The sequence below is a fragment of the Phyllostomus discolor genome, chromosome 9 (assembly GCF_004126475.2).
Source record: "Phyllostomus discolor isolate MPI-MPIP mPhyDis1 chromosome 9, mPhyDis1.pri.v3, whole genome shotgun sequence".
Lineage (NCBI taxonomy): Eukaryota > Metazoa > Chordata > Mammalia > Chiroptera > Phyllostomidae > Phyllostomus > Phyllostomus discolor.
This window is the reverse complement of record NC_040911.2, coordinates 98618274-98643320: the sequence shown is the minus strand read 5'-3', so window position 1 is coordinate 98643320 and position 25047 is coordinate 98618274. Positions and strand designations below refer to the sequence as shown.

The window sequence follows — 25047 nt, the reverse complement described above, 5'->3', positions numbered from 1 at the left end:
AAGCCCGGCGAGGGCAGCCTGCCATCTTTGCTACTCACGACTGCACCCCAGTGCCCAGAATACTGCAGGTACTCGGCGGTGTTTGTTGAATGAACGAACAAAGCAACAGGATAGCCCGTCTGATTTCTAAAATCCGAGGAGAAAAATTCTAGGTGTAGGCACCCCAGTCCTTCTTTCAACAGCAGGTTTGGCCTTAGCTGCTGCTGCTGCAGCTCAGTTGGTTGGAACGTTGTCCCGTGAACCAAAAGGTTGTGGGTTCGATCTCCGGTCAGGCCACATACCTCGGTTGCCGGTTCGGCTCCCCAGACAGGGCACATGTGAGAGTCAGCAGATCCGTGTGTCTCTCTCCAATGGATGTTTCTCTCCCCCTCCCTCCCTCCCTCCCTCCCTCCCCTCTCTCTAAAATCAGTAAGCAGGTCCTCAGGTGAGGGGAAAGAAAAAAGGCCTGAATGTTTCGAGCTCAGCTCTCGGAAGAGTGCACAGGAGATAAACCGTCTCTGCTCCCCGCTTCTCTCCCCTGCTGCCCACAGGAGGAGGAAGGCAAGCCAAGCCGGGTGCAGCTCCAAGAGCCGAAAGCCAATTCCCTCTCCCTCCACGTCAGCACTCCAGCTTCTAGGAAAACCTCCCCCGTCTCCCAGGGCCGGGGGCATGCGGAGGGCCGCCGCAGGCCTCCGAACACACCCCAGGCCCGGCAGGCAGCGCGGAGCAGCGGGGAAGCCCCTCACAGGGGCAGGTCTCTCTGGAAACTCACTGTCGGCAGCCCCATCAGCTGGCAGGGAGCGTCGGGGGTTCTCTCCAAATGCCTTGGAAACCTCCCCGTTGGGTCACACTCTGGCTTGGGGGACCCTGGGATTAGCAGGGCTCTCGGTGGCCGCCAGCGACTGATTGGGAGGTAGCAACATTCAGCACTTCTGAGTTGGAAAAAGCGGTGCTGGCTATTATTTTGGGAACAGGCAGTCGTAAGAACCTCCAAGAGCCGATCAGGGAGGCTATTAAAAGCAAGACAATGTATTTTGACATGAACCAGGCCGGGGAGACACCTCGCTCCCTGCCACAACCACGGAACTGGGAGTTTTTCCCCGATGAGGTGAGCCTTTCCATCTCTCGGAGACGGGGAATCCTCTCCAGCTGCCTGGCCACCGCCCCGGTCCTTCTCCCGGGGCAACCCCAGCCCAGTGTCCCGCCCACCTCCTCAGCCCTGGGACAGGGTGAGGGGTCCCGGGCCGCCGCGCCCGCCTGCCATCGCCCCCTGGACAAACGGGAGGACCTGGGAGCCAGGCGGCCACCGTTCAAGTGCACGCTCTGCCTGCCACTTCCCATTTGGTGACTCGGGGTCTCTCCCTGTGCCTCAGTTTCCTCACCTACAAAATGGGGACGATAGTAGTCTTCCCCCGCAGAGTTGCCGTGAGGACCAAATGAGTTCGTACACGCGGAGGGCTTGGGAGAGCCTGACAGGGAATCTCCCCTCGGTGGACATTCGATAGGATTGTTTTCTGAGTACCCACCGCTTCCAGACATCACTGCAAACCCCGAGGGAGCCAGGCATGCCCCATTTTCCTAGTCTAGTGTGGGGAGATGAGTCAGAACCGAGTCCACAAACAGATGAGACAATTTCATGGTCTGTTATTCGTTCAGCAAACGTTTCCGAGGTCCAGCCATACGCCAGGCATCACCTTTGGCGTCGAGAACGCAGGCATGGATGAAGCAAAGTTCCTGCCCTGGTGGAGTTTATCTTTTAGTCGGGAGGCAGGGGAGACATGTAACGCACATGTAATGTGTTTGTGGTGGTGAACGGTACACGGAAACACACGGAAATACAACAGGCTGCTGCAACCGAGCTTTGCGGGGCGAGGTTCAGCTTCCGGGCACAGAAGCCTGTTTTGGAGATGCGGGTCATGGGAGGACACTTTCTGAGAATGACGTCTGAATTAAGGTCAAGAGGATGAAAGAAGCCAGCCATGAGCGGTCATGGGACAAAGGGGGAAGGAAGGTCACAGGCCACGAGGTGGGGCCAAGGACAGGAAAGGGCAGTGAGGCTGGAGCTGGGGAGGAAGGGAGATGAGGTCGGACGGGCAGGCAGGGCTGGGTCTTGGAGGCCGTGGTGGTATCTGCTCTTCCCTCCGAACCTCAGGGCTGAAAGGAGCGGTGTGTATTGTCTCCGGTGTCTGTGGGTCAGGAACGCCCTAACTGGGGGATGTGGCTGCACCACCTGAAGGTTGGCTGATGGGGGGGGGGCTCACTTCCTCTGCATGGGGACCTCTCCAAGGGCTGCCGGAGTGTCCCCACAGCATGGCAGCTGGCTGCCCCCAGAGCGAGTGATCCCAAAAAGCAAGGAAGAAGCCTCAGAAGTCGCGCCTTTTGACAACATGCCAGTGTCGCACGGAGTGGGAAGGGCCACACAAGAGCAGGAACACACAGGCTGGCTATGACAGTCATGGTATTTGCATTTTATCTGAGAGGGGTAGGAAACCTCTGAATTGGCACCTTTGGTTGATCTGGGTACTTGCATGACTGCTGTATGTAGAGGCAGGCTGCTAGCCATTTTGGTACCATTATTGAGTGCTTACTGTATACCAGGCACTACATTAGGGCTTGATTAGCCACAGTGTCACCTGATCTTCATGTCTCCCTAAGAGGTAAATGTAACTCCATTTTATCCATGAGGAGGCTGAGACTTCCTCGAAGAAGCATTATCCCATCCAAGACCTGGAGCCAGAGGAGAGGGGATGGGCAAAGAGAGAGAAAGCGACCAAGGGAAGGCCCGGCACGGAGGGAAGACACGGAATTTGGGGGCTCTGAGGATTTCCGGAAGGCAGGAGCATGGAGTTCCAGGCGTGAGAGGTGACAGATGAGGCCGGAAGGAGCGGGGTAGACTTGGTAGGTCTTCACAGGTCCCGTATGGGGTTGTGGACTTGATTCCGAAGGCTGTCATAACCCCACGGAGGATTTTAAGCAGGGGGAAGGACGTGACCCGATGCCCCCCTTAGATTTTGGAGTTCAGGAAGGACCACGAGGGACAGAGTGGACCTGCACTGGGGGTGCGCAGGAGAGAAGTTGATAAAGCAGCGGGGCAGTCACGGTGTTCCCAGGCGGGAGATGGTGGTGGCGATGGTGGTGAGGGGGGGTTGTTCTGGCGAGGCTGGTCTGGTAGGGAGGCAGAGGGGGGGCAGGTTTAAGAGATTTTTAGGAGGGAAGATGGCCATGGGAAGGGAGGACAGAGCCGAGGCCGGTTCCTGGCTGGGGCAGCTCGCCAGACCCCACGGGCCCTCTGTGGCGTCTCTGGCACTCGGGGTCCCCTTGCGCTGATCTGCTGCTGCTGTCACTCACTGCTGCTCCCGCGGCACTCGGGTGGCCTCCTCAACCAGGCAGAAGGCAGGGCTGACGTCTTCTAGAGCCCCCATCTTGTGTTTGCTGCTCAGCCAGAGCAAAGTGCGTGGAATAAGCCAGGAAATGAACAGATATTTGATGGGGAGCTTCCTAAAGTGATGGAGTTGGCACGTGAGAGGCAGTATAGCCTACTGAGTAAGGACATGGGCTCTAGAGCCAGGTGGCCAGGGTTCAATTCCCACCTCTGCGACCTACCAGCTGTGCAACCTGGGGCAAGCTGCATAACCTTTCTGTGCTACAGTTTCCTTCTCTGTAAAGCGATGATCACAGGGTTGTCGAGAGGGTGCAGTGAGTCCATGCCTGGCACACAGCGAGTGCCCAGTGAATGCTCACGGTGATGGATGGAGCAACACCGAGACAGGATGCCTCTTTCACTGTGCTTTGCTTCGTTGTACTCCACAGATGTGGCTTGCTTTTTTTTTTTTTTTTTTACAAACTGAAGGTCAAGACCCTCTGCCAGCAAAGAGATCACAACCCACTTTATCGTGATACTTGCCCCAGTGGCGGTGGTCTGGACCCGAACCTGCAACGTCTCCAACGGATGCCTGCCAACCTCCCATTTCCGGTTCGCATCCACCTACGTCTGTCTCACGTTCTGTGTTCGAGACACGTGCACGACCGGAACTACCCTCCGCTGCCGTCTGCCTGCCTGCCTGCCTGCCAGCCAGGAAAAGGGGTGCCGGTTGGGGTGACCAGCAGGCGGAGGCGACACCTGGGTTACCAGTGCAGCCGAAGGACCCGCGAGGCGCCCTCCTCAGCGCCGCCCGAGTCCTTCCCGGCACTCCCGGTGTGGACCCAGTCGCCGTGCGCGCCGCCACGGCGTGCGGGGTGTCTCCTGCGTTTCCCATTTCCGAGGCCGTCGGCGGGGAGAGGCTCTAATAAAAACCTCCCCGGTGATTCAAGGTCCCCTGCAGCCCAGATGTCTCGCAGCCTCCCCGGGGCCCTCCTCACCGCCGTGGCCACCTGGATGCCTCCTATTTGCTTTGATTTGGCTCCTCTCTCTCTGTTTCCTCCGCTGCTGGCCCGCTCCCACCCCAGTGGAGCCTCTATTTTGGGGACTTTTCGTGGCTAATTAATCGAGTGGGCAGAAGCTCTCCACCCTCCCCCCTTGGAGCATCCCTTAAAAAAAAAAAAAAGGGAGAGTGCTCGAGAGAAGTGAAAAACAGTGGGTGGTTCAGTTCAAAAGGACAAAATATTTCTTGCCCTGGCACTGGGAGAGGAAAGAAATTGTCTGAGGCACCGAGCAGCTAAACCGAGCCGCCGAGAGCTGCAGCCCAGAAGGGCAAATTAGGTGACTCAGCTGCGACGCCCCCGGATCCAGTCCGTACGTAGCATTAATGTGCTCTAAAAGGGAAAAATGCTTAACTGTGACAAAGAGTGGGCTCTATAAAAAAAAAAAAATGTGGCTTAGTGCTGATTCGACCGAGTTCCAAAAGGCGGCCCCTCCAGGCAGCGCCAGGCACCTGCGGAGATCGCGACTCGCCTCCCAGGCCTGAGCCTGGGTGGGACCGAGTCTAAAATTATCCCCGATAATGAGTCTGGCCGAGGAGGGCCCAGCGTGCTCATTTCCTGCCTCGCTTCTGGCCTCCAAGACCTCGACTCCCAGGGAGGCCCCTGGGAAGCAGGGCCAAGGCCACGGGGCTTTGTTGCCAAACAGAGGTGAGTTCGAGTCCGAGCTGGTTGTGTGGACACGAACCCGCAGAGCCTCAGTTTGCTCATCTGTAAACAGGGCTCGCAGCACAGCCTGGAGCCCAGCAGGAGGGCGACGTGGACTAGATCTTGCCGAGACCCGCTTCACGCCCTGCACGTAGCCACTGTTACGTCAAAGGAGGCCTGGAGGTGAAGGGCAAGGACCGCAGGGCCAATCTTCATCCTGCCTGAGTCACTCCTCACTCCTTGAGTGTGGGAAGCTTCTGAAATCTGAATATACATTTCCAGCATTCGTTATGTGCCTCGCTGTTCTTGGTTTCACGCTGTCCCGTCAGCTCAGTGGGAGGCGCGGACAGCGTACCCATTTCACAGAGTGGCCAAGTGATCCCGGGGCAAAGCCGAGAACCCGATTGAAGAGTCTGTACTTGACCCTACCTCTCAGGTCCCCTAACTCAGGCTGCCTGATAGAACTTTCTACAGTGGTGGAAACACTCGAGTCTGCACTGTCCTACTCGGTAGCCACTAGCCACAAGCCACAGGTGGCTTTCGAGCAGGCGAAATGTGGCCCAGGCAGCCAAAGAACTGACTTTTGCATTTTATTTTAAATTACGGTGGCCACCTGTGGCCAGGGGCTACCGCACCGGGGAGCGTAGGGAAGCCGCTCTCTTCGTGTGTGTATTGCTCTGTAGGGGTCAAGAGCAGGAATTTATGGATGGCCCTGGCGCAGGGCCCGGCACACAGTAGGTGCTGAGTTAGGGGGCGCTCTTCATAGCGTTGCTGAGCAGCGAGGCCGTCTTCAGGACGCCGTGGTCCTAGGGTCACAGCACTAAAAAGGTTCATTCATGCCTCGAATGACCAACTTGTGCCAGCCTGCCCGAGAATTTCCCAGTCTTCAAACTGAAGTCCTGTAGCCTGGGAACCTCCTCAATTCCAGGCCAACCAGGATGGTGGGCCAGCGTGTCCCCTGCCCTGATGAGGGGATCCGGAGTCCTCCGTGAGTGCAGTCCCCGGGATAGGCTCCCTGTGAAGAATCGCTACAGTCTCACAGGCCGCCGCCCGGGGTCTGCCGAGAGGATCTGCCGGGAAGAGCCACAGGCCGGCCATCGGCCCCCAGCGAGCCTTGGCGTCCCTTTCGGAAGGTCAGGGAGCCACCGCCCCTGCTTGCAGATGGCTGCAAGGAATTCAAGGTACAAGGCCCGGAGCGCGGGCGGGGGCAGATAAGGCTGCTCTTTGGGGGGAGTGCGATACCTAAGCTGTACTGCTGGCCGAGCTAGACTTCGAGGTGTGGCGGGCGGGCAAGGCCTGGGCCGAGGGGAGGGGGGCTTTTCCCTGTCGCTCTTTGTGGGACAGTGCCTGAGAGCCCAGCGAGGCTACTGTGGGCCGAAGCACGGAATTCAGAGTGGTCCCACAGATGGAGCCAACTCCTCTGAATGTCTCTTAAAGTTCAAGCCTCTCTGAAAAAGTGTGTGTGTGTGTGTGTGTGTGTGTGTGTGTGGTGGGGGGAGTTGCCGATGAGTCACCAGCTTTGATGCTACCAAAAGTTTTATCAGAGCTCAACAAGAATCTCTGAAACAGTCATTTTCAAAGCTGGCTCTATCTGCCACGGGCCCCGACTTTCCCACCCTGCACGCAAACGCAGGGGCAGATGGAGGCACAGTTTAGGAAGAGCCTCCGGACCGCCGTGTGCCTCTCCCCCTTCCCACTGGCCCTCTGGGGTCTGCGGCCCCTTGAGGGGAGCCACGCGTGGCCTCCCACGACCTTATTTTGGAGACCACGCAAAGTTCATGACATCCCTCCCCTTTATTTCCCTGTGTATTCGGACCACGGGTAAACACATGGGTTGCCTGGTTTCGGTGTCTCTTTGGCCATTTCATTATTGCTGGAGGCTCTGAGCATCACTGGAAACCTTAGGTTTTCTAAATGAACCTAAAAATAGACTCGTTGAGAAAAAAAAATCTTGGAGTGGCACAGGGTTGACACAAGGCACTGGTTATTTATTTCTTTTGCCTCCTCCCCCTCGACCTCCCCATTCCCCCCACCCCCCGCCCCCTGCCCTCCTCTTCTTCCTCTCGCCCTCCCTGAATACAAAAAATCAGGGCAGCTGGAGGCCCCCCCCCCCCCAGGGACGGGGATGGACCCCCAGGTCAGTGTCCGGGGGCCCGACCACCTGGGGCGTTGGTGTGAGCCCCGGGCAGCTTTCCCTGGGAGGTGCCCGCTTGGAAAACGGGGGGCTCGGGAGTCTGGGCATGATTTATTGAGAGCTGCAGCTCACTGGGGCAGGCGGTGGCTGGGGCAGTCCTTGCAAACAGCCGCCTGGAGCTCCTGCAAGGCCGACTTGGACACTCGCACGCCCCCACCCCCTTCTCCTCTGCGGCGCCCGCATCACTCCCTCTCCCTGACTTTTCTCCTGAACAATCAGGGACTTGTGCTGGCGGCCGAGGGAGCCACGGAGCTGGCTGGCCGCGGAGGAGGCGACGTCATAGATTCCTGAGTGTGAAGTTTGCAGGAAAGCCCTTAGTTTTGGAGATGGACGGGATCCAGTGGTTTCCATGGTGCTGGATAAACAGGAGGAAACAGTGAGGGAATCCCGTTATTTTACTGCATTGAAAGCCTATAAACACGGAGCGCCGGGAAGGAAGTCGCGTTCCCTCTCGAGTAAGCCGAGCGCCGAGCCGCGCCGACTCCAACGCGCCGCCGGGAGCCGGAGCCGGAGCCGGGAGCCGGCAGCGTGAGGCGCGCAGCTCCCGGGCCGCTCGCAGGCTCCTCGGCCAGGGCAGCCCCGCGAGCATGCTTTAGAGGACGGCGCCCCCTTGGCTCCTGGTCTCCAAACACAGAGCTCCTCTCACGCGGCGCGCCAAGCCCCCATCCCCTCCAGATGCAGAGACAGGCTGCGTTCAGGCTGGGGCACTGCCATCCCCTCCGCATCATGGGGTCTGTGGACCAAGGTAACCGCCTCGCCCTCCCTCTCCTCCGGCCGGTTCCTCCTCCCACCTCCCAACCCTTCTCTTCTGCTCCTTCTCTCGGGCAGCGCTTTGGGCTCCTGGCTGAGTCGCGGGGAGGCCCGGGGACTCGGGTTTCCCAGGGCGCACAGGTAGAGTGGCCAGGAGGCGAGGCACCTTCGCCCCGGCCAGGCAGGGGAGACGAGGAGCGGCGGGAGCCGGGGCAGCGCGGCGCAGCGTCCCACGGCGGGATTCCCTAGGCGAGGCTGTCACAGGATTTTCCCCTCCGCAGGACACCGGGAGTCTCTCGCCACTAACCCGCTGGCCGCTTAACCATTTCAGCACTTGGCTTTTGACAGCAGTTGCTATCCAGCTGTATTATTATCGTTAATAATAATAATAATAGTTATTATTATTATATCATTTAGCGTCTTTTTTCATTTTAGGAAGACAGGCTTGATCTTGGACTGTATAGCCAAAGTAGTGGGGACTTTGCTTTTCAGCAGTTACAGCAGCAGATGCTCTGGGACATTTAAACCCCCCTCCGCCCCCGTTTTTCATGTGCCTGGTGGATACAGCCCCCCCGCCCCCCCCTCCGGCTGCCCCTTTAAAGTGCAGTGTACCATCAGTTTGTTTTGCGGTCTGATTACACTCTGCTTTCCGTGTTTCTGCCTCTTTTTTCCTCCGCGCGGATTTAGTTAGCCCTGGAATCGCACGGCTTGGTTCTGAGGGGAGGGGCTTCGCGTATATACGAATATGATATGAGAGTCTCCCATCTGGCCGGGGTGGTGGGGGGGCTGGGGCTGGGGCCGGGGCTGCTGCACACGAAAGCATCGGGCTTTAGGAGTGGAAAGCAGGCCATGTGATGTGTTGCTCTTGGGAGGCCGGCCCTGCCTGCGGCGGGGGCACTGCCCACGGAGGGCAGGGCTGCAAGAGTTAAGTGAAATAAATATGCGTAGGAGGGAGTCAGCCCTGGTGTCATAAAATCAGAGTTGAATGTAGGTTTTGTGCTCTGCGTGGCTGATTAAAGTTCTGGGGGGGAAGAAATGACAATTTCAGTAAATAAACCTGAGGGGCTTTTTTTTTTTCTTTTTTCTTTTTTTCTTTTTTTAAACCAGAGCGAGGCCGAATGCCTCGGGTGAGGTAAGTGGTGTGCTTTTTGCCACAGCGGGTCTCAGTGACACGTATCTTTAGCTGAGTTGCACTTTTGAAAGTGAGACCCTGCCAACGTGCTGAACGCCGTAACCGTACCAGTTTATCCTGTCCCTCTGCAAGCGGCCGAGCGCGTGACATAATGGCAGGAAAAGAAAATGACTAATATGGCATCACCTGGAAGAGCGACGCTCTCAGACAGGTGACAGACACATTAGGGACGTGAATCGGCTTTTTACTGCCATACCTACGGGCAGAGCGTTTGATGCTGTGGCGGCGGGGGTGGAGGGACAGCCAGTGCCAAGAGCTGCTCTGTGTGGAAAGGAAGGACGGACAGACACAGAGAGAAAGCAAGCGAGCGAGCGAGCTTGGGAGAGCCATCGAGCTTCCGTTTGACTCTGACCTAACACAAGCCTCCCATTTTATTGGAGCCGCTCCGCCTCTGCCCCAGGCTGACAAACGTGCCCTTCTCTCAGGGTGTCGGAGCCCGTGTACCTTGTGTGTGCCCGTGCGCTGCCTACCCTTCCAGCCCACGCTCCCGTGTGCAGGGATCGTGAGTCCGTGCGTGCCAGCGTGTGTGTGCACGTGTGGGAGACAGGGCACCACATTGTTCCCAGCGAACCACACTTGGCGTACCAAGGCAGCTGGGCGCATGGAATGTAGTTCCAGGCAGCAAAGAGCGGGCGTGAGAGACACGTCGACCGTGCCCTGCAGAGGGAAAAGCCAGTGCCCCTTTAAATCCAACCAGCACGTGAGCTCAGGGCCAGCCCGGAGTGTGCCTGCAGATGGGCGGGGCCATGAATAGCGAATAGAACTATTTGCATGGCAGGAAAATACTGACCTTGCCGCGCAGCTTTGGGTCGCGGCCCTGGGAGAAACTGACGCTCTGAGAGAGGTGTGTGCCCTTTTATCTGACGTGGGGTTATGGAAAGTATTTCACGAATAAACAGATCCAGAGTGAGCTCTGCTCACTCCCAGACGGGAACTCTCCGCCTTCCGCCTGGATTAGAATTTCTGGTTGGCCGCATCCCACTGTGTGATCTTGGGCAAGTGCCTTCACCTCTCTGTGCCTCGATGTCTACGTCTGTGAGATGGGCCCATTCATAATGACTCCCTGACAGGGTTGTTGTGAGACTCAGTGAGGTCACACATACAAAGATCCTAAAACAGTATCGTGCTCGTAGTCAGCACTCGATAGACGTTAGCTGCAATTCCTATTAAGGCTGCAAAACAGGAACTTAAGTTGATACCGGATTTTGCCGCAGAAATTTTGTTGAGGAGATGTAGCACTAAAAACCTCTCTGGGTCCTTTGTCACTTCCCGGGGCTTCCTGGTGACGCAGGCTGGGCTAAGACCACGGCTGCCCTGCCTCAGTTTCCCCATCAGCAAGAGGGAACAGTGATTGTGCTGACTTCATAGCGTTGTCAGAAGCATCCCATGAGGTTGTGCTTGCAAACTGCCGACGCCTGGGCTCCGCCCGCGGTTAACACCCGTGAGATGCTATTGTTGCCTGACTATGGAGGACCGCGGACAGCAGACGGCGAGCACCCCCCTTGCCCAGGGTCACCCAGCACCTTAGCAGCACAATGCCTGGCACACAGGGGGCCCTGCTCTGTCCTTGGGGGTGAGGGCACGAGTATACCGCGTGTACTGTGCTTGGAGCGGCACGCCCAGGGGCTTGTAAGTATTAAGTCTTCCACCGTGTGGGCGAGCGTCCCTGTAAGCTGTGGAACCCTCGTCTCGGGCACAGAGGAAGGCATTGAGGCACAGAGAGACGCAGGACCTGCCCGAGGGTTCCCCAGCGGAGAGGAGCTGGGGCCACCCTTTGCACCCAGGCCCCCGACCACACGCCCTGCTGAGTCTAGGACTCGCTAACGTTACCCTAGTTTTTAAAATACCACTCGACAGCGGAGCCGACGGAGGGGGCCCACTCCTCGTTCCTGGGTTCCTTCCCCATCTCCACGCCATTTCCCGGCACATCTTAGAAGGGTAGGAAAGGAGTGTGTCGGGAAGTGGGGGGCGGCAGCAGTAGCAACACTAAGAATGAGTGACCTGGGGTGGCGGCAGAGTTGCCTTGAGCACAGAGTGATTCAACGAGGGTTCCTGGAAGGACAGTGTTTCCTCTTCTCCCAGAGGGAGCAGAGTCCCCAGGTGGCCAGGAGGTTCTGAGGCCAGTGCTGCTTCTGGTTTTTGCACAGAACAGAGACCACTCCCCCCCCCCCACCCCCCCCGCAGCCTTTCCAGCCTGTCCTTCTTTTCACAGGACTCGGAAGAGACTACTGTTACCAAAGACTTTTCCCTGAGGACAGGGCCTCCTGTCCTGGTGAGTCTCCAGTGGGCTCTAGGTCATATTTCTCCACCCAGGTGGTCAACGGCTGGACACCTGGGTGAGAGGTTCAAATCCTGGCTCTGCCACTCCCTAGCTGTGTCACCTTGTGCAAGAAACTCCGATTCCCGTGCCTCAGTTTCCTCACTATGAAAGAATGGTAGTGATATTATCTGGAGTAATTATTAATTTTTTTTTAAATTTAAAAAAGACTTTACTTATTTATCTTTAGGGAGGGGGGAAGGGAGGGAGAAAGAGAGGGACAGAAACGTCAATGGCAGAGAGAAGCATCAACCGGTTGCCTCGCCCTCATGGGCAACCGAACCTGCAACCCGTACGTGTGCCCTGACCGGGAATCTAACCGGTGACCTTTTGCTTTGTGGGACCACGCCCGAGCAACTGAGCCACGCCCATCGGGGGCTCATTGTTAATATATTTGACAATGACTATCAGCCAATCAGAACAGCAGGAATAGGGTACAGGGAGACTCCTCGTGGGGCCAGGCTTTAACCCTTTATCTGCTGAACTGCAGGGAGGGTCCCAAGACAGCCAAGGGCCTGGTGGGGGATGGGGGAGTGGCAGCACTTATTGGCCAATCTATGGAGAGTTTCCATCTTTTAATAAACCGTATGACCCTCCAACTACCCACTTAATAAATAATTGCCGTCGCTATTGCTCTACCATTCATTAATTCACTATTTACCCTCCCCCTGTCCCCCAGAAAACCCCACCTGAAAAAATAATTACTGAGGGCCTTCTTGTACATTTTCTCATTGGTAGGCTCTCGTTGCTTAAACGACTCAGTGTTTCGCATCTTACCCCGGAAAAGCCAGGCAGGTCCCTATCGGAGGCCTTCTCTGGGCTCCTGGGGCCCTGCCCTGTGCTGCCCGCTTCCTGTCCTGGCCACACGGGTGGTCACGCTTCGGCCCTGTCCAGCTCCATGGCCCCAAGGCCTAGAACAGTGCTGGGTGCAGCGGGTGGGTGCAGCGGGTGCTCAGCACATGTTTTTGTTCTGTGGACGGGCGGATGAACGGACGGGCCGTGACTCGCAAAGGCCAAGGACATACACTCCGAAGCACGTGCCGTCCTTTGGGCTTACTCTTGTAGATGTCCTTCTGACGATGACAGTGGCCTTTGGCTCCCACTGTCCCTCACCTCGGGCCCTTGGCCGCAGGAGAATTCCTCGTGGGTCATCCTGCAGGCACACATGTTCCCGCCGTTGTCTGGAATGAATCAGCCCCCAAAGGCAAACACAAGAGACAGCCACCAGGACCATGACAGCGGCCACCCCTGACGGAGTGCCGACTGCGTGCCAGGCACCATCCTCAGGGCGTTCCGTGTGCCACCTCATCAATCCTCATACCAGCCTGGCAGTCAGCATGCCCTCCCCGCCCAGGGAGGGTCACGTGGCCAGGCCTCGCCCTCGTCTCTCCCCAGGGGCTGAAGGCCCGTGACAATAAGGTGACCTGTTTTCCCGACGAGACACATGCGCTGTGGCCAAGCACTTTATAGATATGACATCAGCGGATTCTCGCAAAACCCCCGGGAGGCTGGTATTTAACAGGATCCCTGCTTAGAGATGAGGAAACCAAGAAGGGAGTGGTCAAGGCATTCCAAGGCCAGAAGCAGACCCGGGCCGATGCCAAAAGCTTGGTGTTTAAGGGCTCCGTGGTCCCGTTTTTTCTGGTTTCCTGCCGCGGGACCACCCAGCAAGACGGCAGGAGCTGGGCTGCAGAAGAGGCCGCAGCCCCTGACGGAGCCAGCGCTGCGCGGGGCTTGGAGGGTTGGTGCTTGTCCGCCTTCCACCCTGCCTCTCCGCGCCGCCCAGTAACTTCTGGCGGCCCCCATGCCCTCCGTTTTCAGTTCTCTCCATCCAGGGACCCATCGCCCCAAAGCCTCTCTCGGTGGCCAGAGCCTATTGGGTGCCCTTGAGGCCTGGCATTCCAGCGGCTCCGTCTCCAGCCCAGATGCCCCATCCCAAGGTGGTCTGTGCCGGCTGCCTTGCTCCCCGAGCTCACACACACACCGTTCACACCGTTCACACCGTTCCCTTCAGCTGGCCCGTGCCTGCCTCCCCACCCGGGGCTCCTTCCTGCCTTTACCCGCCTTTCTTCAGGGCCCAGCTCATTCTCGCCTCCTCTTAGAAGCTCCTGGACCTTTCCTGCGTTTTCCTCAGCGCTTGGAGAGCACCCGCTCTGTGGCGGTTCCTGGGCCAGGCGGACCGGCCGCCCCCCCCCGGGAGGCGGACGGACACCCAGCGAGTGAGCGCAGGACCGTCCCTGGTGATTGCAGCTGGTGGTAAATGCGAGGAACTCAAACGGGGGAAAGGAGCTGCAGATGACTCGGCATGTGCGTGTGAGGGTGTGAGAGCGTGTGAGAGTGTTTGTGTGTGTGTGGGTGGGTGGGTGTGCTCGTTTCCTGCGGCTGCCATCACAAATGACCACAAAGCGGGGGCTTGAAACAGCGGAACTGTCTTCTCTCACAGCTCTGGAGGCCGAGAGCCCGACATCGAGGTGTCGCCCTGTGGGTGCTGCTGGGCCAGGGTCCTTGTCTCTCGCAGCTTCTGGCAGCTCCTGCAAACCCGTGGCTGTTCCTTGGTTCGTCACTGCGTCACTCTGCCCCCGTCCCCATGTCACTCAGCCTTCTTGCTGTGTGCAGGAGTGTCCCCTGCCCTTAAGGACCCCCAGACCCCTGGAGTCTGGTGGCCTCGGCTCAGCTTGACCACATCGTCAAAGGCCCTGTTTCCAAATACCAGCACATGCACCCGCACTGGGGTTAGTCAGGACTTGAACCTGCTCTCGGGGGAGGGGCTCAATTCAACCCACGGTAGCGGGGACAGCGACGTCAGACTGGATGGCCCCTTCTGGTCTGAAGCGAGGTCTCTTTCATGCACCTCGGACTGGCGAGGCATCCGCCTGTAAGATGTCTGGGGTGGGGCATTCAAGGCAGAAGAAACAGCGAGTGCGAAGGCCCCGAGGGGTGACGTGTGTCTGGGATATCCAGCGGCCAGCAAGAAGACGTGCGGCCGGAACCGAAAAGGGGGCAGTGATTGGGACAGGGGACCAGGTCCTGGACGCATGCCCGGGCAGGTTCACGCAGGATCCTTGTGAGCAGTTGGAAGTCCGTTCTCAGGGCAGGGGGGCGGCACTGGGGGGACTTCCGGCTGCAGGGCTGTGGTCTCGTGAGTCTTCCGGGGGACTGTGTTGACCATGAAGCGGAGAACAGCCAGTAGGCAGGCGAGCGTGAATGCTCAGGGTGCTGGTGGGCGGCTGCTGCAGGGGCCAGGCGGGGGACCGTGGCCGGGACCCCCAAGCAGGAGGAGGAAGGGAACAGGTTACCCCTCACCCACAGTGCGTTCTCCTTCGAGGCTCTCGAAAGCCGTTCCCTCCAGCCCTGCGGTTCTGCACCAGGGATGTCGCCTGCCTCTGACACCCAAGGGCAGAGGCCGTTGAATCTGTGCATCGCACGAATGAACCCCTGAGGACGTGTCTTCCTCCCGGCCCGGCCTGGATCCCCCCCGTCCGCTCCCCTGCACCCTCCGCGATCGCTGGGAGTCATGAGACTTTTCTGTCGCGTTTCATCTTGGTTCAGAAATGTTTCTTAGCAAATCCACCCTCCACTAATAGCCCAGGAACAATGTGACTCAGTAATGAGTATCAGATTTCTGTGGGACAGAACCATGTCGGTGGTGGCACGTGTGACTTTTAAAAGGAACACCGCAGCCTCCTCTGTGCCTCTGCAGGGGTCGTAGTGACCCTGACACATGGCGGGGGGGGGGAACACAGAGCGTGTCCGAGGTGCTGTCAGTGTACAGAAAGGGGCCTGCCGATCTCAGCTGCCATTTTCCCTGTTGTTGTACTGTTTTCAATTCAGGTTGTTACCTTCCTTCAGCCTAATCACCTTCAGGAGACCTTGCCGAAGGGGATGAATCCGTTTTCCTCCAACTCTCTGGGGTCCTCTCTGTGGGTTCCGGACCGTCGACTTCTGTCCCCGACCCAGTGCGCCCGGAGGTGTCTGTGGGGGGTGTTCTGGCTGCAGCGCTCCGGGCAGGTGCTGCGGAGGAAAACCCATCCTCTGTGTCGATGAGACACGCTCCGGTGCATTTGAAAGTCCGGTCAAGAGTCTTTTTGTAAAGTAGTGGAGACACACGCCTGTGTGAGGCCATGCACGTGCTCAGGGAATGTTCGGGGAATCCCAGTGAGGTCTTTTTTTTTAATGGTAAAGATAATTTTTTTTAAATTTTATTTTTATTTTTAGAGAGGGAAGGCAGGGGGAAAGAGAGAGAGAGAAAGATCAATGTGCGGTTGCTGGGGGTCATGGCCTGCAACCCAGGCATGTGCCCTGACTGGGAATCGAACCTGTGATGCTTTGGTTCGCAGCCCGCGCTCAATCCACTGAGCTACGCCAGCCAGGGCTCCCAGTGAGGTCTTGACGGGAAAGAAAGATCAAGAAGCCAGAGGACATGCCATGTGCTTTTGGGGGGGGGCAGGCGGGGGCTGTGGTCGTGCCGAAGGGAGCCCGGATGGAGTCCGCTCGCTTGTTTTTGTCCCTCCCTGGTTCAAAGGTTATGAAGCTGATGCAGATGTTAGCGTCAGCCAGGACCGTGGCGGGGGAGAGGATGGGGCTGAGGCAGCCCCGTTGGTGCTGGGGATGCTGTCATCCAGGGTGATGGACCGGTTGACGGAGGGGTGGCAGTGGGGACAGCAAGAAGGCAGATGGTTGAGAGAGCTGTGGGGGTCAGGTCGGGGTGGGGGATGGACACTCACCAACGCCGCACACCTAACTAGCCCGCCCTTTCACTCAGGAGGGGGCACAGCCCCCCGGGGTCGGGGGTGGTGGCATCTCCTGTTTCATGAAAGGCAAGGACAGCAGTGTCAGGCCGAGGTGGGTGGGCTGCCCATGTGCCCTTGTTAAATGTCAGTCCCACAGGGCAGAGGGGGCCCTGCTGTGAAGCTGGGCATGGCAAAGGGAAACAAAACCAGGTGGGAGGAGGCGAGAGCCTGGAGGCCAGGGTCTCATAGTCATGCTCTCCTGGGGACAGGCGGGGGACAGCTGGGTGGGGTCGGTGGGGACCTGAAGGGGGTGGTCCCTACTCAGCTCCAGGGGATGGGTCTCCATCTCCTGTGGCCAGATCTTCCCGTTATTTTTTAGGAGACATTGGACATTTGGATGTTTACATGAAATCTCTCAATTTTAAAAAACATCACCTTCAGATTTTTAAGAAAAATCACAGGCAGACCAAACACAACACAGAGCGGGGCGGAAGGAGGCTCCCAGGGGCAGAGGGCAGTGAGACCAGATGAGCCGGGCAGGTGGTGCCGAGGAGAGTGAGAGGGGCGGGGCCGCGGCCCCGAAGGCCAGGTGTTCGTGATCCCACTTAATGGGCAGCCAAGAGAGAGGCATGCTGGGACCTCTGTTTGGGAAGGGTCCTCTGGCTGTTCCATGGCGGCAGAAGCAGGGAGGGGACCACTGCCGTCGTCCAGGCGACAGACAGGTGATGATGGGGACTTGGGATCGCTGGGGCGGGAGGAAGGGCAGTGAAGTGGGGGAGAAATGCTTGGGTTCGGGCTGCATTTTGAAGATGGAGCTGCGTGGGTTTGCTGAGGGTTTGCATGTGGCCAGGAGGAGAGGAGTCCAGGGCCACTCCCGGGGGTTTGGCCGGAGAACCAGAGGAAGGTGCAGGCAGTCCCAAGCTGGGAACTTGGGGCGTGTTTTAGAGGATGCCAGGGTGTGGTGGGGACATGTTCCCTTTGCGATGCCTGTTGGACACCCGTGTGGAGATGTGGGGTGGACAGTGGGACCTCTGAGCCCAGATTTGAGGGGAGAGGTGCCTGCTGTGGATAAAAACGAGCTTTATGCCAGTAGGGGAAAAGGAGGGCGGGGCTGTGGGTGGTGGGTCCCTCCAGGGCCAAGTGGAAGGGGCCTCAGGACTCAGCCACTGGGAGTGGGGCCCGGGGCCGGGAGCCCTGCTCCTCAGATACCTGTATTCAGGTAGGACCGAGGTAGGCTGCTGAGTAGTTTCCCAAAGGAGCACCCTGAGTGCTGTTCTTGGGTGAAGGGGGAATGATTCCAGGTGGGTGGCACCAACCCGCGTCCACTAGAGTGGAGGCACGTAATCATTATGGGTGGGGAGGCGAGGCGGGGCGTCGTGAGGATGACGCCAGGCTCTCTGCCCGTGCACCGCACACGGGCAGGCCGGTTCGCTCTGCACCCCCAGCCAGGTTTCGGGGCCTGGTGTTGGGACTCAGAGCACCCGTCTTCTCGATGCTCGGCTGCAGGTGTCCTTGCCTGCTTTACCTCCCCTCCCCCACCTAAACTTATCGCCCACCCCTTCGTTGCATGCGCCCGGCATAGCTGTGCTGATGATTAGGGAACAAAGAAGAGGATTTTTTTTTCACAGTCTGACAACCAGAAAGTGCTTCCCTAGACCCTGAAACTCGGTGAGGCCTGAGCCAGGCCCCGGCCCCTGGAGCAGAGTGTGAGTCTACAAAAGCAGGGCGTGCTCACCCCTGGCCTCGCCTCAAACATTCTGATCATGACTGGCCTCTGGTGGGGCCCAGCCCCTGGAGGCCACTCACCGCCCTCCAGGTGAGTCTAATGTGCAGCCTGGGCTGGGAACCAGCAGCCTACGTGCAGTGTGGGGAAACCTGCTCAGTGCCGCCCCCTATGGGCGGGAAGCTGTGACCTGCGGATGGCGGCGTCCCTGTGACCTGCAGCAGCGCCAGGCCCTGAGCAGGTGCTCCAAAAATATCTGCGGACTGAGCGACGAAGGGTAGCTTCGCACACACCCCTTGATGGAGCAGAGATGCTGCTCCCCAAAGAGTGCGTATTCTTCATGCCTCTGGGTCACGGGGAACGGTGGGGGCGACTCCCCACACAAGGTCAAGCTCAGGAAATCCCCGAACCTCTCCCACCCACTCTTCCAATCCGGTGATTCTCAATGCCAGCTGCACGTTCGATTCATCAGAGGTCATAAAAAAACAAAACAAAACCAAAACAACTTTTCCATGTTTTCATGCATTGGGTTTGCATTGACACCTGAGCACAAGCTTTTATAAAAGCACCTCAGGTGGTTCTAATGTCCTGCCGGGGTAGAAGGCCGCTCTTCTGACCTTTTCCACTCCCGTGAGTCTGCCTTCTGACTTCAGCTCACGGGCCCCAGGGCCCTGGGATTGTTTCATTAAGGGGTGGCTCTGTATTTTTATGTGGCGTTTTCCCAAACGTCCCCATTTGTAACATGCACCTTGGGTCCTTGCTAAAAATACACATGCCCCAGCCTCTACTCCAGACGTCTGGAATGAGAGTCCCCAGCGAGGGGGCCTGGGAATCTGTTTTTCACAAGCGTTCAGGTGCGCTTGTTACCTGCCACAGCCCTCCTCACTTGCTCAGCCTGCACCGTGCCGAGCTCCCGCTGGCTTTTGCTGGCTTTTGGTTCCTGCTGCAGGAACAGTCTCCCCTCCCCCACCCCACCCTCCCATCAACCAGGCTCCTGCAAATGTCCCCTGCCCAGGGAGACCCTTTGTGACCACAGAAGTCTCTGAAGCCTCCCCAGTCCTCGCCACACCCCTGGGGAGCTCTCCCCTGACACCCTACAGGAGGCCGTCTCTGCTCACCCCTGGGTCTCCTTCATGCCTGTCCCGCACCAGGACCTGAGCTTCTCCTGGGCCACAGCCAATCGGGCTGCGCCTCTGGTACCTGGCACGCACGACAGGTGGTTGGGCAAGAGGTGTAGACGGGGCCTGTGCTTTGAGTATCTGTGATTCTTTCCCAGGTCCTGGGAAACGGAGTTAGGGGCAAGCAGGTGACTGCTCTCCAGATGCAGATCACGCCACAGCTGTGGGTTCTCAGAGGCACACGGGGTTGCAGGTCCGCCCCCTCGGGGAAGAAAAGAGGGGGAAGACTGGGATCAGCTGGTCAGTTAGGGCAAAACTACAAGCGGCAGCAGCAGCTTTCTTGTCTAGGTTCTGGGTGGGGCCAGGCCAGCAGCACTCACCCCTGCAGGGTGGCAGGCCGTGGCCTCCCAGAGCGGCTGTGCCTGAGCGAAGGGCTGTGGCCCCCCAGCCGGTAGCCAAGCTGGGGATCAGGGCAGCAGGCAGACGGCCTCCTTCCTGCGGGGCGCTGGCTAGCCTGGGCCGCCCGCCTCCCCCTCCCTCCCCTGGGTCCCTGGGTGGCGGCCCCGCCCCCGCTGGCCTGGCCGCCCTGTCCCCGCCTCCCCCCTCCCGGGGCTGCAACAGGTGCCTCCCCGAGCAGGAAGCTCGCGCTGCGCTGTGCTGCAGCTGCTCGGCTCTCCAGGCGCGTCCAGACCCGCTGAGCTCGGCGCGCCGTCCCGGACCCCGCGGCGGCCGTCCCCACGAGGACAGTGACCCCCGCCACTTCACCTGCCTCCCCGCCCGCTTCCTGCCACCTTGCCAGCCCCGGCGAAGGGCCCGCGAGAAAGCTGAGCCTGCCCTCCTCCCGGCCCCGCAGCCCTCCCGTCTCCTTGCGCGCCATGGAAGCCGCGGAACAGCAGCTAGACCCCGACGGAAGGGGCGCCTTGGGCCACGAGCCGGGGGACAGCCCCCAAGAAGAGCTGGACTTCTCCATGCTCTTCAACTATGACTATATGAACCCTTCTGAAGGTCGGTGGGGGCTCCCCCGGCCTGGCCCCGCCAAGCCCGGGCTGGGGCTGGGGCCTGGGGAGTCGGCACAGGGCCCCTTTGCCCCAGATGCCCCACTCCTGGGGGGCTTGGTGAGGGGGTGCCTGCCCCCAGGTGAGAGGGAGGGAGGGCGTGCGTGTCGGGGACTGCTGCCGCCCTTAGGGGGCGGTAGGCGCAGCCTCGCCGCCGCCGCGTAGAGCGTCAGTTTCCAATTACTTGTGGCTTCTCCCCGAGGGAGGGAGGAGGCGGCGGAAGGTGGCAGGGGGCTCAGTGGCCCTCGGGTCTGCTGGGTAGTCAGAGGGCAGGGGAAGTGACCGATTCCCCTTTGGCGGGAGGAGTGGAGTTACTGGGAGGGGCCGGTGCTCCCAGAGGCTGCCGCTGCACCTCATGTCGGGGCAGGTGAAAGCTGATCTCCCCGCCTCTGCAGGGGCCGGCGGCCTGGGTTGGGGATGGTGTGCCGAAGCTAAGGAAGAGGGTGTCTGTTCTGGTGCTGCCGTGTGGTTTGACTTTGCCGTCGGGAGGCCGGCCCATTTCCTCTCTGGGTGGTGCTGCGGCCTTTGCCAATCGGCCTGATCAGCCGGAGCCTGCTCGCACCACCCGCGGCCCACAGTCAGAGTGGGTGTGGGGGCTGGGAGGGGTGCAGGGGGTCGAGGGGGAGCTGGCCCGTGGATTCGGCCAGACTCTGCCCAAAGAGCCTGCCTGTCCGTCGGTGCCTTCCGGTGCCCTCTGCCGCCGGGGCCGGGACATCCCCAGCCCGGCCTGTCACTTCACGTGTTCAACGGGGGCCTTTGTCAGAAGGAGGAGGGGGAGGCTGCATACCCAACCGTGCTGTGTTTTTCTGGTTAGCAGGTTGTCTTGGAAAAAAAACCAAAAAAAACCCCAACCAGGCTTCCTGATTTTGACAGCCCAGCCTAGCCAACTCTTGTTGCAGCCTCAGGGGCAGGCTTACTGGTAACTTCCAGATGCGCTGGGGCCCGGCCTTGGCCTGTGGGGTGCAGGAAGGGGTTGTGCCGGCCGGCCCGTGTAGGCAGCGTGCCCCCCCACCTAGGCGGTGGGGTGGGGGCTCCCCATTTCCCAGAGATGTCGGGCAGGCAGGTGGCCGAGATGTTTTAATCACCCCTCCACGCGTCTTTACCGGCCGCCTTAGCTGAGGGGCTTGTTTTGACCTCAGGGGTCCCCTTCCCGTGGATCCCAAGTGAAGACAGTAATTAGTCATTATTCTGCGTTTTGGCTGGAGATGGAAATAATTAGCCAGCACGAGGGACCCGTCTTCTCGGGTTGCAATCTGGAGGCCATCCTTCGCTTTGAAAAGATACGACGCAGAGCCTGCACACGGTCCCTCCAGCCTCCGCGGTCTCCCTGTGCGTGAAGATTAAAGTCATGTTTTGCAGGGAACTAATACACACACCCCTCCTGGATTTATCATCGGCTAGCTTTTTTTTTTTTGGCAGGGGGGTGATTTCCGGGGAAATAGTTTCCAAGCCAAATCTGATGGGAGGTGCTTTTTATAGTTTTTCTTGGCAGTGGTGTTTGGAGGCTGCCAGATGGGTATCTAAATGACCACAGTGAAGGCCCTGGAATCTGGGGTGTTTTTTTTTTTTTTTTTTTTTTTTGATAAACTTTATTTTTTTGGAACAGTTTTAGATTTACAGAAAAGTTGTAAAGATAACACAAAGAGTTCCCATACACCCAACACCCACTTTTCCATACTGTTAACATTTTACATTAGCCTGTATCAATTAATATTGTCGTAATGAGGGAACCAGTAATGATACATCATTATGACCTAAAGTCCATGCTTTGTTCAAGTTCACACTGTCTTTGTTGTCTATGAGCTTGACGATTTTGAGGAGCACTGGTTCGATCCCACAGTTAGGGTCTGTCTAATGTGTTTCTCGTGGTGAGACAGGGGGCGTGGGTTTTGGGGCGGAGGAGCACAGAGGTGGAGCGACCACCTCCATCATGTCCTAGCTAGGGCCCCTACTGTCAGCTTTATCACTGTTGACGTTGACCTCGATGACCTGGCCGAGGAAGGGCGTGTCAGGCGTCTCCACAGTCAAGTCACCCTTTTCCCAACCGCGCCCCTCGGGGAGAAGTTACTGTGTGCCCCCTGGCATGGAGGATGGGGAATGTGCTCTGGGATCGGTAAAAGAGTGACCCCTCGCTGGGAGGTGGGTGGCACAGAAACGTGGCTCCAAAGGGACATCGTGAGCCTTGAGAGGTGCACGCGGGCTGCTCCAGATGGGGGCCTGGCTCTGCCTCACCCAGATGTTTCATAGGGGCCCCCTTTCTCTGCTTCTGGGTGGTGGAACTCCCTGAGGGCCAACCCTGGTCCTAACCTTGCTCTTGGGCCTTGTCTCATGGGACAGTATGGTGGCGAGGCAGGTGAGGTGTTACCCTTAACTCTGGGCACGAGCTTGGCAAAACCCAAGGGAGGAGAAGGACTGCTAATGGGACAGACGTTGTCAGAGATCGGTGAAGGTACTCAGGGAATTTGGGGGAAGTTGTGCTCACTGTATGGAGCTTTGGCACGAGGCAGACGTTTATTAGCTCATGTGACGACTCTCCCGACCCTAGCCAGTAGGCATGGTTGTCACCGCATCGCACAGAGGAGGGCGCTAGGACGCAGAGAGGGGAAGGAGTCTTCCCCAGAAGTCAGAGCTGGTAAACGGCAGGACTGAACTACGAGCCTGGCAGACCTGCTCCAGAGCCTGATTTCCAGAGGGTTCCTCGTTCCCTCCTTGGACAGGAGACGCATGTAAAATGGTTTGTGAGGGGCCTGGCTCCGTGGCAACGGTGGAATTTAAGGCAGTTAACCAACAGTGATCTTGGGCAAGTCATTTAACCTCTCTGGACCCCTGTTTGCCCATCAGTCAAATGGCTGAAGTAATAGTACTTACCTCCAAACGCTGTTTGCCTTGGAGGAGTTAATCCATTTAAATCTACTGACTGTGATTTGTTACTAGCTTTTTGTGAAATCCTTGATTTTGTTAATAGAGGTGCTCAATTAACGTGAGCCATTATTCATTTACTCATCCAACTAACTGTTGAGCACCTTTCTTGGGGATGTGGCAGAGAGTAAGAATTGGCTCCTGCCCTCATTGAGCTGGACCCTCTAATTGTTTTCTCTTGTCTGATTGCATTGGCTGATACCTCCAGTAGCATGCTCATAGGCGTGGAAATGGCAGGCATCCTTCCTGGTTTCTGACCCCAGCAGGGGTATCTCCAGTGTTGGCTTTAGGATTGAGGTGTATGTATTTAATTATGTCAAGGAAGTACCATCCACTCCAATTTTTTTGAGAGTTTTGATTAGGAGTGGGAGTTGAGCTATGTCAAACCTTTCAGCATCGATGGAAAAATATGGTTTTATGCTTCTTAGATCTTTATATGTTGACTTCTATCCAAATATTGCTGGTATAAACCTCACTTGGTGACTGTGTATTATCTTCCCATGGTGATGGCACCCACGTTGGTGTAACAACATTGGGAGATTTCTTTCAGCAGTATGCACGAGTGGTATTTGTCCGGAATGTCCCTTTGTGTGTGCTATTAGGTTTAAGCATCTTTCATTTTCTGTGCTCAGGAACAATGTAGTGTTGGGACTAACCAGTTTCTAAGACTGTGATAGAATTCCCCTGTGAAGCCATCTGGACCTGGTGCCTTTTGATGATGGTTCCCGGATCACTTTGTCTATTATGTCTGTGGGAAATGGCCTGTCTACACTTTCTATTTCTACTGGAGTCAGTTTTGGGAAACTGTCTCTAAAGAGACTATCCATTTCGTCTGTCTAGACTTTCAAATTTATTTGCCTAGAGTCATGCAAAGCACATTCTTACTTATTTATTTTTTTTTCTGCTGAGGGAGATGGCTGAGTACATTGTAACAGAAGGAATGGGGACACGGCTGTGGGAGTCCTGACCAGGGCTCCTGTCCCCACCTTAGGCGAGGGCGATGCCGACTTTTTGGCTGATCAGAAGTTTAATTCCATGTGTGTGCTTGGGAGTTTAATGGAGTCTTACTTCTCCCAACTGTAACACACTGGGAGGGAGAGATGGGTACTGGGAATCCCTAGTCACCTCCAGAGATGCCACATGTCCTCTGGGCTGGGTTGGGGACTGACATATTGGGGGTGCTCACCTCTGGTCTGCCTCAGTGGGTCCGGGGCACCCCTCCTTTGATTCCTGGTGAGCTCATGCACGTGTCGCTGACCTTGCCCTTGCAGAGGGGGAAACAGACTCCTGGTCATTGCCTGTAGGGTCTGTTCTGGTGACCCTTAAACTTCCTGGGTCACAGACCTTTAAAAGCTGACCGAAGCCACAGGTCCTGAATATACACCCACTGTTAGAGTCCACGCACACCCCCTACCATGCATGAGCACCCCCCCACCCTGCAGGTCCCCTTTGCCCTCCACTGCCTTCTCTCCCATTTCCAGGGAGCGTCACACACAGTCCCTGCTGTAGCCCATCCCCTGACGTCACCTGCGTTTCAGTTCAGAAACACCTGCTCTTAGCCCACTCACAGGGGACAATTAAAACCTCATTCTCTAGGCAAACACTCCCCGAGTGCTGGTCTGGCGCCAGGCCCGGTGGGGGTGTAGAGACGGATTCTGCCCTCCCCTTCCCCCCCCCCCCCCCGCCCCCGGGCCTCCGGGAGACACAGCCCAGTAAACAAACAGGGACCAGCGAGGTGCTGGGATAAAGTATCATGGGTTGTTTTTTTTTTTTTTGGCGCTGACTAAAAATAGAGTTCTACGCTAAGCGAGCAGGTTCGCCAGCATGTGACATTCAGAGACGTCGTCTGTGTCAAGTTAAGGACAGGCCCTAATAAGTGTGCTTGTACAAACAGTGTCTCCAGGTGCAGCTGGAGAGGGGCAGGGAGGCCCGGAGTTGTCGGGGAGGCGAAGGAAATGGAGAGGAAGTTGTCTGAAGCACGCTTCCCTGTAGAACACGTGTCGCCC

At 57.7% G+C, this 25047-nt stretch overlaps 1 protein-coding gene across 4 annotated transcripts in view; it reads left to right on the top strand.

Annotated features, from left to right (window-relative positions):
- The first annotated feature begins 7493 nt into the window (after positions 1 to 7493).
- The window catches only part of NFATC2 (nuclear factor of activated T cells 2), a 137283-nt gene continuing 119729 nt past the window's right edge, over positions 7494 to 25047 (top strand). For 2 of the 4 annotated variants that reach the window (XM_036009967.1, XM_028524854.2), the window contains exon 1: positions 19692 to 20072. In XM_036009967.1, coding sequence (XP_035865860.1) covers positions 19943 to 20072 — 130 coding nt within the window. In that variant the 5' untranslated portion in view covers positions 19692 to 19942. Of the gene's footprint in view, positions 7983 to 19691; positions 20073 to 25047 lie in introns of those variants that run through there. The other 2 variants (XM_036009969.1, XM_036009968.1) reach the window with 2 other exon arrangements.